Genomic DNA, 12,210 nt, shown 5'->3' with positions numbered 1-12,210 from the left:
ACGAAATAAATTCAGCGGATTTCTCCATACTTTACATTCTGCAGGAGAGAGAGAGAGAGAGAGAGAGAGAGAGAGAGAGAGAGAGAGAGAGAGAGAGAGAGAGAGAGTGTCAGGGGTAGAGTCCACACGGAGCCTCCTGAGAGCATATCTGACAGGAAACAGGTCTGAAAACTCCTCAGAGAGAACACACACTGCTACACACACACACTGCTATATTGGTCGAATGCTCCAGATACCACCCCTTTCATGTGAACGCGCACCTAACTAGATAGGACACGGCTGGCTTGAGCGATCCACTTGATAACCAGCGTCGTAGGACCGTTTAGCGAGAGCGTGTATGTTTTGGATTAGGCCAACCGGCTAACTCAAACATATCCAGGTTAGGTTGAGCCAGCTTCGTAGAACAGGCCCCTGGAGAGACTAGCCTGATCACATGAGGGTTATATGTGATTAAGACTTTTCATTTAACTACAATTTTGGCTCTATATAATACGTGTTGGTACACGAATGGCTCCTCCTGTTTTGCTAAGCCATGTTTCTTTCTCAGTTTTCGTCTCTTTACATTCACTTACTTTTAATAGATGGAGAATACCTACATCAGTTCAGATATGTAATATGATAAATAATCAAACCGTTATCATCAAATATTTGGTTTATCTAATTTTGTTGATCAAAAAACCCTAATTAAAAAGTTATCCGCTTAAAATAATTGACAAGCTCTATTTAAAAGCAGTTTTTGGAACACGTGCACTCGGTTTATGGCAAAACAAGCTGCAAACACGAGTTCATTTAGTTACAAGTGCAGTGTTTATGATGTTTCATACGTTTTAATGTGTGAAGCAGCAGGGAGAGAGAGATGAGTCATCTGGAGACATTTCCTCAAGCTGCAACTAACATATGGATATATAATGATGACGATTCACAGCTGGAGGCGACACGTTTAAACAAAACTCATCTAGATGTATCTCAAATAAAACAGCACGACGTGTATTGCTTCTGAGTCGGAATAGTGCTCGAGCAGCAACATGAATTTAATAGTAACTATGAGTAAAACAAGATGTGAACGCCTCTCCCCGAGCATTTCAATCAATGCTGTTCTGAGCGCCTGCAGCAGACCACTGGGGTTTGCTCTGCAGCTGAAAAAGTCTGGCTGTTCAGCTTTCTGAAGGAAACACAGCAGAAGCGAACTGAAGTGTTTCACTGCTAACCCTGGCTGTAGTCAGATAGAAAAGATCATTACGACTGTCATAACATTTAATGTATTTGTTCTTTTGGGTTTGGCGGATTATTTGGTGTTTTCATTTGAGAACAGTAAACAAAGGACCAAGTTTAACGGCAGCAATAACACTTTTTACACGGTACAAAACTCTTCTTGATCTAATAGATGATTTTACTCTTTATTTTTAGTATCACACTTTTCCAATAATAGAATAGAATGGAATGGGAGGGATGGACCCCTCTGTAATGGTCTCACATGCAGAGCACACAGTGGCATGTGTTCTCTGCTTTTAACCCATCCTAGAACCAGGAGTCTAGCACTAGGAGCAGTTGGCAGCTATTGTACAGCGCCCGGGGAGCAATGGGAGTGAGGGGGATGTCCGGTGCCTTGCTCAAGGGCACCACGGCAGGGCAGGAGGTGAACTGGGGCCTCTCCAAGTAGCAGTCCACACTCCATATTTAGGCCTGGTCGGGGACTTGAACCGGCGACCCTACGGCTCACAGTCCAAGCCCCTACTGACGGCACAAACCTTCATAGGTAAGACATCAACACTTTAGTGTCAGTAGTCAAATGTTTTGCTTCAATACAAAATCACAGATTATTAAACTAAATATTCTGCCTTTTCTTTCCTAAACTTCAGAATAACATCTTCTACAAACAAAGGGTCCTTCCTGAAGCCCACTTTAGAGTTTCTTTATATTAATAGTATTTTTAATTAGTATTTAAAAAAGAAATGTATGGAGGGTTTTTTGTAAGGCTTTTACTATGTCTTCGTAGACAGGACAGTCAAATAAAAACTAGGGATGCTCCGATCAATCGGCCGATATTCACTCTCTGCCGATCGATTTCTCACTCCTAATCTCCTGCATATATCACAAAGTAACCTGTTCTGAAAACGACCAAACGCTGAAATAAAATCTGCCTCTCTCAGAGTTGAACTGCTCCTCGACTTGCTGGTATAAGACAAAATGGCGTATATAATAATTTTCAGAGAAAGTACCCCAGCTTCACAGAGCTGTTATTATCAGGTCCTGTCTCGCTCTGTGTTCTGGTTCTGCATGTCGATATACGAGGTGCTCGTGTGTCTGCAGTGGATAGTCTTCTCTTACCGGACACACTCTGTCGATTGGAGTCCGCCTCTCCGTTACTGGTGTTGGAGGTGCTGGGGGTGCTGCTGTCCACTCCGCCCAGCAGGGGGCGCAGGTGGCTCACAGACACCTGCTCTATGAAGGACGTCCCATACTTCCTGAAATACCACCACTCAAATATCTGAAATACAAACAGAGAGAAAGAGAGATGGTATTTAGTGTAACCGTTTATATGACTTTCATTCCACATTGTTACTTGTTTGAGTATAGCTAAAAAATAAAGACATATCCTTTTTGACCAGTCATTTAAAGGTCCCATGTCATGGCCATTTCTACTGATCATAATTCCATTGTTGAGGTCTACTAGAATAGATTTATATTGTGCAATTTTGCAAACTAACATTGGTTTCTCATACAGCATCTCTGTATAGTATGAGTATTCACTCTCTGTCCTAAACGGCTTGTTGGAGCTCCGGCCCCACCCCCCCCTCCCTGTGAGCCCAGTGGCCGTCTGCAAGACAGCGATACCCAGCCTGAAACACACACACACCCGCAGCCTGGCTGGGAGTTTGTGTGCGTACCCAGGCTGAGTTCCGCGGTGTCTCGCTGACCCCACACCAGTGAGCCGGCTCACAGAGTCCCGCTCCTCGCAGCAGCGAGCCTCGCAACGTCCCGCCGAGTGTGTGTGTGTGTGAGGAAGTCCGCGGATTGGTCCAAACGTAACGGCTATGCGGACGTAACGTAACGGACCAATCTGCGGAACCGTTACGTCACTATACCCGAAATACGTCACTATACCCAAGAAGTAAACAATGGAAAATGAGAAATCTCCAACGAGGCGTTCTGGGGCAGCATAGACAGGTATTTTCTGTGTTAGAGTTTTACTCGCTACAGGGTGTACTTTGAGGGTTTGTGACTCTGCAGACCGTTCACATGCAGAAAAACCTTCATAACACACAAGGGGACGGGTGATAACCGGAAAAGCATGACATGGGACCTTTAAGTCTACCAAACACAGCAGTGTTAACTTATAACTTAAAACATGAAGAAACACTTAATCCAAGTCTTCAAATACAGAAAAAAAAGACAATGATTGGGTAGAAGATATTTCAGATATAAATCTTATCAGCTAACAATGGGACTTTTTATTTACTTGTAATGTTCATAAGCTTCTAGGCTGCTTAAAAAAGGATCAAAATAGAGAAATAGAGCTTATTTATAAGAACATAAAGATAAAATCAGCCCCTTTTCTGGTTCTTCGGTTCAGCTCCCGCTCTGTTCACACCGCTCAGAGCCCGACTGGTGCTGCGTCATCGTTTGCGTCATGACGTAACCGTTTGCGTGCCTGCTTCATAAAGCCAAACCACGCGGAAACCCCTTACATCGACAACAACAACAATGGCCGATTGTATTGAAGCGCTACTCGTTTTGGTTTTGCTCTGTCGAAACGAAATGGGACGACATTACTACCAACTTTACAGTCGTTACATTCAAAAGTTCTTTCCAATCATCAACTTCAACGACGATTCCGTAGAAGAAAGAAGGTAAATATACGTCCTATTCGATGCGCCAAGCTCAAAATACCCATCATGTTGAAGCTGGCGGAAAGGCGGACGTCGCGTGTTATTTGGACACAGCCCAGATCTTCCAACGTAAGCGTGACGTATGCGGTGCTTGCTTTCTAGACCGACAAACTTTTTGGTGCTTGAAATGAACCGGATTCCGGAGCTTAGAGGCGGCTCCGCTGCGGTGTGAACAGGAAAAAACAGTGCTTTTCAAACTCCAGCTCCGAACCGGCCCTGGAACCGCGTTGGTGTGAAAGGGACATCAGTGAACCTGAGAGTCTGCAGACTTCAGGGTCATGATGGCAGACGTCTGAGGACCACACACACCTGCAGTGTGTGACGTTTCGCCTGCATGATGCATTTCACTTTCTGCTTAAGCATGACTAAACTCCCGATGAACAGTCACTAAAGGCGAAGGTAGACTCATCACTTTGACACGTTTCAATTGAATGAGTCCGTACTGAAGTTTTAGCTCGTTAGACGATGTTTAATAACTCAAACAATAACTTAAAGAGGACCAAACGGTCAACAGAAAGTCTCTGTGTCGTACTAATTACTTAATTAAATACAAATGTGTGCGATCTAAAATAACAACAATAATGACGACAATTGCCTCAGGCTAAATAAGCATTTTGGCTCCTACAACCACATCAGCCCTGACACAGCACTCATGATACAACCATTTAACAATATGTAAAGCAGTGGTTGACTGAATTGGAGATGCTGATATTTATTAAGCAGGCCGTCTGATTAGTGGTGCCTATTTTCATCATTTTGGGTGTAATGTTTTGCAAATAGGACACACATTTGTTAACTTGTTTTAATATCTATGAAACACTTGTATTGTCCTCATTGTGTGTTGGCTTAAGGAGTTCTGCACCTTCCTGTTGGCTCAGTGTGATACGGTAATAAGTAAATCATGTGCTTTGTGAGCACAGGAATCGGTGGATTATCTTAAAAATGCCACAAATCGTCCTGATGAAGTCGGATGTACCATTATGTGAAGGTTGCTAGTCCAGAAGTGGCTCAGTCAGTAGGGGCTTGGGCTGTGAGCCGTAGGGTCACCGGTTCAAGTCCCCGACCAGACCTAAAATATGGAGTGTGGACTGCTACTTGGAGAGGTCCCAGTTCACCTCCTGCCCTGCCGTGGTGCCCTTGAGAAAGGCACCGGACACCCCCCTTCCCCCACGCATTTCACTGTGTGACCATTACAGAGCGTTTCCTCCCTCCTAATTCTTCTAATTCTAACTATGGTTGATCTGTTCAGAGACAAATAGACGAAAACGTGACTATCAATATTAAGCTTGAATGTTGCTCTAAGCACTTTGAAAATGTACTTATATAAGAATCATTAAATGGTAAAAGTTGTAATGACTGAATGTGTGAAAACATCCAGAATACTGATGAGAGCTCCAGTGTACAGACTGCCATGAGGATAAGCTGTTTGACTGTCAGTGAGTGATATTAGATCATCTCGAACTCTTCAGAGGAAATCCGCCTAATTCGGTAAATAAGCATCTTTTTTAAATAACCAGTGTCGCTCATACGTATCCTACAGGTTTCCACATTTCTCAATCACCTCACAGAGCACGTGCACACCTTCTCTAAGCTGCCTCTTAGCGCACACTGGCTAGCTGCCCGCGGGGAAGAGAGAGTGAGTTAATTAAGAGAGGATCTATTTTAAAATACAGACTGTTGCGAGAGATAAAACGCCTCGCTAACGGATACTGCTTTGATGATATTTGTCACATCTCTTTTGATTGTTTTTATTTTTAAACGCTGATGTATAAACTAGGGCTGTCCCGAATACCATTTTTCGGGCTCCGGATATTTCGGTAGTAATCAGCAGCGAATATTCGGCCCACGCGGTGGGGGGGGGGGGGGGGGGGGGGGGGAAGTAATCAGCAGCGAACCACTTCAACACGTGTATTTCGGTTTATTCACGGCATTCATTTTGTTATTCTACAGTATTGTTGTTTTATAGTTATTTGTTAATGTAACCCAATTTGTGTTCTTTGAAGTTGAAAAGGATATCGCATTGTGTTTGTGACTTTCGTTGCAGTTGTATGTCTTAAGTGTAATTTGGCTTGGCTTCCTATTTATGGACATGCTTTTATTTTGAAGGAGAGTAAGCGCAGTTGACAGGAAGTTGTTGTTGCTATGGAAACAACGTGACGGAGATTAACGGAGAAAAGTCATATCTACATATAAAAGACAGAGAAAGTAAACGATAACGTTTATGGTTAAGTGTTAGCACCCCCGAAGAGGCACAAGCTCTTACGTTGATATTGGAGATTTCAATAAATTCAATTTGAAAAAGAAACGGGGAAAAAACAAACAAAACGAATATCCGAATAACGAAATTGAAACCCGAATAGTACTCCAACGAACGAATATTCGGGTCCAGCCCTAGTATACACTTGCACTACATCAGGGTATATGCATGAATCCTGAAGTCAAATGTAATTCCTTTTAAGACCTTTTTTAAGACCCTCTCCATACATTTTAAGACCTCATCGCCAGTTTTAACCGGTTACCTTGGCGACACACTTTACCTCACATTGACTATATGCAGTATTGATTGTCCTTCCTCCTTATCTTCCAACCATTTGGACGCATACTTGCATTTCCCCATAACGATGTTGCTTAGCAACCGGCGTAAACGGGCCTTCACGCTATCAAGCAGTGAGCGTGCGATGTCCTGTTCAGATGACGTCAAACCCAACGGGATGCCATCAATAAACTACACAGAATCACACTACACACCTACGCAATGATTACATTCAGGCACACTGTAGAATACAACCTCTTTGGACAATTCATATACTTATTGAAAACAAGCTACAAAATGTAATACCTTGGAAAATGCCTTAATTTTCGCTAAATTGATTGATCAACTTTTAATACTTTTTAAGACCCGCGGACCCCCTGTGATAGACAATTGTCTTTGAACAACATTTATTGGGGCCATTATAGGTAGAACAATATATCTAAGGTAGCCAGGGGATGCTGGTGGTATCTCAGGTTAATATTTACGAGAACATATATTAGTTTTCTCTGAGATTGAAGCTGCTATAAAATGAAAAATCTATTTTAAACCCTTTAATATAACAACCAAGGGCATTTTTTGCACTTAATTAATAATATATGCAAAAAAAATCAAATAATTCAGCAATTTCATCATTTATTTATATCAGAATCCAACTTTTTTTGCTACTTAACAAAACATGATATGTGGCTACCAATACTAATACATGTTAACCATCAAATATGATCAAATCCATCCATCAGAATACTTCCCACTTTTTAAATGTTGTATCTTTTTCAATGGCAGAAATTAGACATCATATTTTGGGGGAAGTGTTAATTGTCATCTTAATTCCCAAGGACACCCAAATGAGGATAGGTTTTGGACAAAGACCCCACTCGGATGAATCCAAGCCTCATGCTCTCAAATTAACACACTCTCTCTCTCTCTCTCTCTCTCTCTCTCTCTCACACACACACTCTCACACACACACACACACACACACATAAACTATGTGCAGCTGGACAGCTATTCATTGCAGTGAAGTGGAGCCTCTCGTGGAGCAGAAAAGGCTCTTTCAGATCAGCCTGTGGTCAGACACGACTTGGAGTTTTAACCGGTTACCTTGGCGACACACTTTACCTCACATTGACTATATACAGTATTGATTGTCCTTCCTCCTTATCTTCCAACCATTTGAACGCAGACTTGCATTTCCCCATAACGATGTTGCTTAGCAACCGGCGTAAACGGACCTTCGCGCTATCAAGCAGTGAGCGTGCGATGTCCTGTTCAGATGACGTCAAACCCAACGGGATGCCATCAATAAACTACACAGAATCACACTACACACCTACGCCATGATTACATTCAGGCAGACTGTAGAATACAACCTCTTTGGACCATTTAGATACTTATTGAAACAAGCTACAACATGTCATACCTTGGAAAATGCCGTTTAATACTTTTTAATAGCCTTCATTTTCGCTAAATTGATTTATCAACTTTCAATACTTTTTAAGACCCCGCGGACCCCCTGTACATATACAGACTATCAGCAGACGCTACAATTTACAGATGTTCCCTAAACGTCTCATATGCATGCTTTCCAAAGTCTGCATTAGCATCGTTTAGCATACAGCTACAGTGTAAGTCAATCCACAGATATTTGATGTGGTGACTATGATTTAGATGTAGTTGTTTGTTCACGCTTGTTGTCATAAACTTTGTGAGCGCATTTGCTTTGTACAATCTAGAATAACTATTGGATGTGAGGTCCAAGGGTCTCCAGGCAGTGTAGCATGTAGCATGTCCCAGTTTCTCTTTACCTTTTCACTGCCATGCAATTAATGGTTAACATCCACGCCAGAATTACGGGATAAACTTAGGGATCCAAATAAGTATTAAGATAATAATATAAGGTGTACTTTATTGATCCCAATTTGGGAAATGTTTGCGTTGCAGCAGCATAAAAGAAAAGGCATTGCACATAAGAGAAATGTAAAGGGTAGAAATAAACAATTCTAAAATGTAACATCTCAAAATAGAAATAACAGCATTCAAAAAAGTTGTATCGTTTTTTATTAGCACCTGCTATAAACAAACGTTTAGCTCCTATGCGTGGGTTATTGTTGGTCAGTAGGTGCATATCATTGTTGTGAGGGGGTCACAGGTTCAAACCCCACTGCAGTCAGCATGTCGTTGTGTCCCTGAGTCACTTCACCCCAAATTGCTCCTGTGGGGATTGCCCACAGTACTGAGTATGTAAGTCGCTTTGGATAAAAGCGTCTAACAAGTAACATGTGATGTAATGATAAACATAAGAATGTCCTCTGGGGGTGTTTAAACCAAGTATGATAGTTGGGCAAATATTATCCTTGGCCTCACACTGTTGTCTCCCTCCACATCTCACACAAAAACACCCTGACATGTCCTCAGTAGTTTGGTGTGTTGCACGGTGTGATTCGTCAGGAGGATAAAGAGGTTTTTTTTGGCAGCTCATCTTATGAAGGACCAAATGAGTATAGATTTCCTCTCTCTTCAGCTCCTGGTGGCCTCTGATCCTGTGATTATAGTCCTAACAAATGACATCCCGGGCTCATAAAGTCAGCCGGGGAGCCAACTCTGAGAATGAATGTGGTCTTTGTAACATTATGAATGAGAATGTCAAGTAAGAGTGCACAGTCATCAACCTTTGAAGTGTGAATTTTACATTTAGCTGACGCTCCAGAACGACGTGCAGTGGGTCTCACATCAGGAGGTTCAGCGCTGAAGGTGAGGAGTCTCACTCACTGAGGCTGAAATAATGATTAATTGTGAGGATTTCGACTAATATTGCAATTGCGATATGATTTGCGAGGGCAAAGATAATATTATTCACATTGTCATTGAAAAATAAAATTATTATAGTGTGATTATATTGCCATTTGTATGCTGCAAATTCTCTGCAGTACCAAAGGGCCCTATTACGATCATTTTCAAGTTCATATTTGAATATTTTGTTCCCTCTACTGTGACATGTCTCCATGCTTTCAATGTTCAAAAAGCTCTTAATTTTTCTCATACTGCCTGTGCTGCAGCACCTCTTTTCACCCTCTGTCTGAAACCAGAGCTGCTCTGATTGGTTAGCTGGCCGGCTCTGTTGCGATTGGTCAACCACTTAGATATGTCCCGCCCCCTTAGCCTATCACGTACAATGCTTTGGAGCGTTATTAAATATTGTGCTTACTGTGATTCGGATATTAATTCAATTAATTGTTAATAATTCAATTCAAGATTCAAGGCTTTATTGTCATGTGAACAATAGAGCCTTGAATCTTGTGCAGTCTTCACACTCACTGCATTTAAGTAATGTTATTTGCATCAAAGAACAATTGTTTTCAACAAGTAATATCTATTCTTGGTGAGAAAACATCAATTTGTAATTTGAAAAACAGCACTGCTACCAAGAATTTCAGAAGCATCATTGCACATTTCAAAACTGTGTTCAGTATTATTTAGGGCTGTCAGTCGATTAAAATAGTTAATCGCACATTTTTTATCTGTTCTAAATGTACCTTAGAGGGATATTTTAAGTTTTTAATACTCATATATGAGTGGACAAATATGCTTTATGCAAATGTTTGTTTATTATCATTTTATCAATGACAAATATTCTCATGAATATTAAACATAACAACCTCTGAACATTAAAAATATCCGCCTCAATTCAACCTGGAACCTCTCTCATACAATACAGTGTGTGTGTGTGAGTGAGTGTGAGTGTGAGTGTGAGTGTGAGTGTGAGTGTGTGTGTGTGTGTGTGTGTGTGTGTGTGTGTGTGTGTGTGTGTGTGTGTGTGTGTGTGTGTGTGTGTGAGAGAGAGAGTGTGTGAGTGATGGATCGTTGGAGCTATGTGCAACTCAAGGCATATGCTCGAACCGGAGCTGCCTGGACGCTGCAATCATGTTGCGCACTATCCGTGCTGAGTGTGCTGACTGTTCGTACAATGTCCCACTGTCTGGCTTCCTGCATAAAGTCAAGTGCTCGGCGCAGTTCTCAGCGAAATGTCGCTCCTCTGTTTTCATTGAAACAGCTCCTTATATCCGTTAGCGCAGCTAGCTAGCACCAGATGCTAACAACAACAAGTACGTAAGGTGTGCACGTTCTCTCTCTCTCTCTCTCTCTCTCGCTCGTGCCACACATACACACACCCTCCCGGTCCTCCCAACAGCCAGTCGGTGCCTGCCGGTGAGCGTGGAAGTGTGGTCTGCCACAAGCGGGCGGCAGGAGCGGGGCTGTCAGCATCAGCTTCTAGATGGTATTTTAAACTCGATGCGCTCTGAAACTACGGGGTGGCCGAGGACAAAAAATACACATGCGTTAATCGCGTTAAAATAATTAGTGGCGTTAATTTTTTTTTGCGTTAACTTGACAGCCCTAGTCTTATTATATAGAGACAGTAAATGAATATTTCTTACCAATATGAGTCCTGATATGAGGGAGGAAGTGCCCGTCAGAGCCACGTAGAACTTGGGTGTCAGGGTGTTGAGAAACATGCTTACTGTGAAGGAGACACAAAGAGAGACAGATGGGTTAGAAATCACTTTCAGACATTACAATATCTCTCAGCTACAACAAAAGAGGGTGTTTCAGAAAATATATTTGTAGAATCAAATGCTGCATTTCATTATAAAACTAGGTTACAGGAGAAACATCAGACAAGCGTTAGACTGCGAGAAAAACATCAAAAAGACTCAGTGACATTTGTGTTTTCACGACATGAAACGTTTCCTGCTGAAACAACGCATCCACATGCAGGCTTTGGCATTTCCCAGAGTGCCCTGCTGCTCAGAAGTGAAAAAGCACAACACCAGGGGAGCAGGGTAAGCCCAACTACGCACTGAAGATACACCGTGGGGACAAAAACCAGGAGGGAAATGGAGCTTAACTACCAGATATAATACACCATTAACTCTTCACAAGCAATTAACAACTCTTACTTGGCAAATGCAACTTTTAGAAAGAAAAACGTCATCTAGATGGTGTTTAAATGGCTATTAGAGTTCAAATATATTGGTGCAGGAATGAGTACTAAACCCTGAAATTAGATAGCATTTTAGCAATCACGCCAACTCAAAGTAAATGGTTTTGGGAATGGGTTTTGGTTAGATGCTTGAAATAAGGTTGAAGGTTAATATAGGTTTTCTTCTACATAAAATACTTCAGTAAATACACCACTTGTGAAGGTCTGAAGCTTTTATATGGTCTAAAAATGGCGGGTGCTAACAATTGTCTTAATAAGACTAATCGTCATCACGCCGAGCATTAGCCTCCTTTAGCTTAGCGGTGGTGAAGTGAAGTCATGTGACCGTGCTGTAGTTCCTTTATAGCCCAACATTAGCCACCTTTAGCTTAGCGGTGGTGACATGAAGCCATGTGACCGTGCTGTAGTTCCTTTATAGCCCAACATTAGCCACCTTTAGCTTAGCGGTGGTGGCGTGAAGTCATGTGACCGTGCTGTAGTTCCTTTATAGTCCAGCATTAGCCTCCTTTCGCTTAGCGGTGGTGAAGTGAAGTCATGTGACCGTGCTGTAGTTCCTTTATAGCCCAACATTAGCCACCTTAGCTTAGCGGTGGTGACGTGAAGTCATGTGACCGTGCTGTAGTTCCTTATAGCCCAACATTAGCCACCTTTAGCTTAGCGGTGGTGACATGAAGCCATGTGACCGTGCTGTAGTTCCTTTATAGCCCAACATTAGCCACCTTTAGCTTAGCGGTGGTGACGTGAAGTCATGTGACCGTGCTGTAGTTCCTTTATAGCCCAACATT

The 12,210-nt window shown here is 42.2% G+C and overlaps 1 protein-coding gene across 4 annotated transcripts in view; it reads right to left on the bottom strand.

Annotated features, from left to right (window-relative positions):
* LOC117537163 (suppressor of tumorigenicity 7 protein homolog) overlaps positions 1–12,210 on the bottom strand; it is a gene marked incomplete at its 3' end in the record, with an annotated part of 63,898 nt that continues 51,688 nt past the window's right edge. For all 4 annotated transcript variants that reach the window (XM_034202303.1, XM_034202302.1, XM_034202305.1 and 1 more), the window contains 3 exon segments: positions 1–38; positions 2,329–2,488; positions 10,860–10,942. In XM_034202303.1, the coding sequence (XP_034058194.1) occupies positions 1–38; positions 2,329–2,488; positions 10,860–10,942 (281 nt within the window).

The sequence above is a fragment of the Gymnodraco acuticeps genome, unplaced genomic scaffold (genome assembly GCF_902827175.1).
Source record: "Gymnodraco acuticeps unplaced genomic scaffold, fGymAcu1.1, whole genome shotgun sequence".
Lineage (NCBI taxonomy): Eukaryota > Metazoa > Chordata > Actinopteri > Perciformes > Bathydraconidae > Gymnodraco > Gymnodraco acuticeps.
This window is presented reverse-complemented; position numbering and strand designations above follow the sequence as displayed.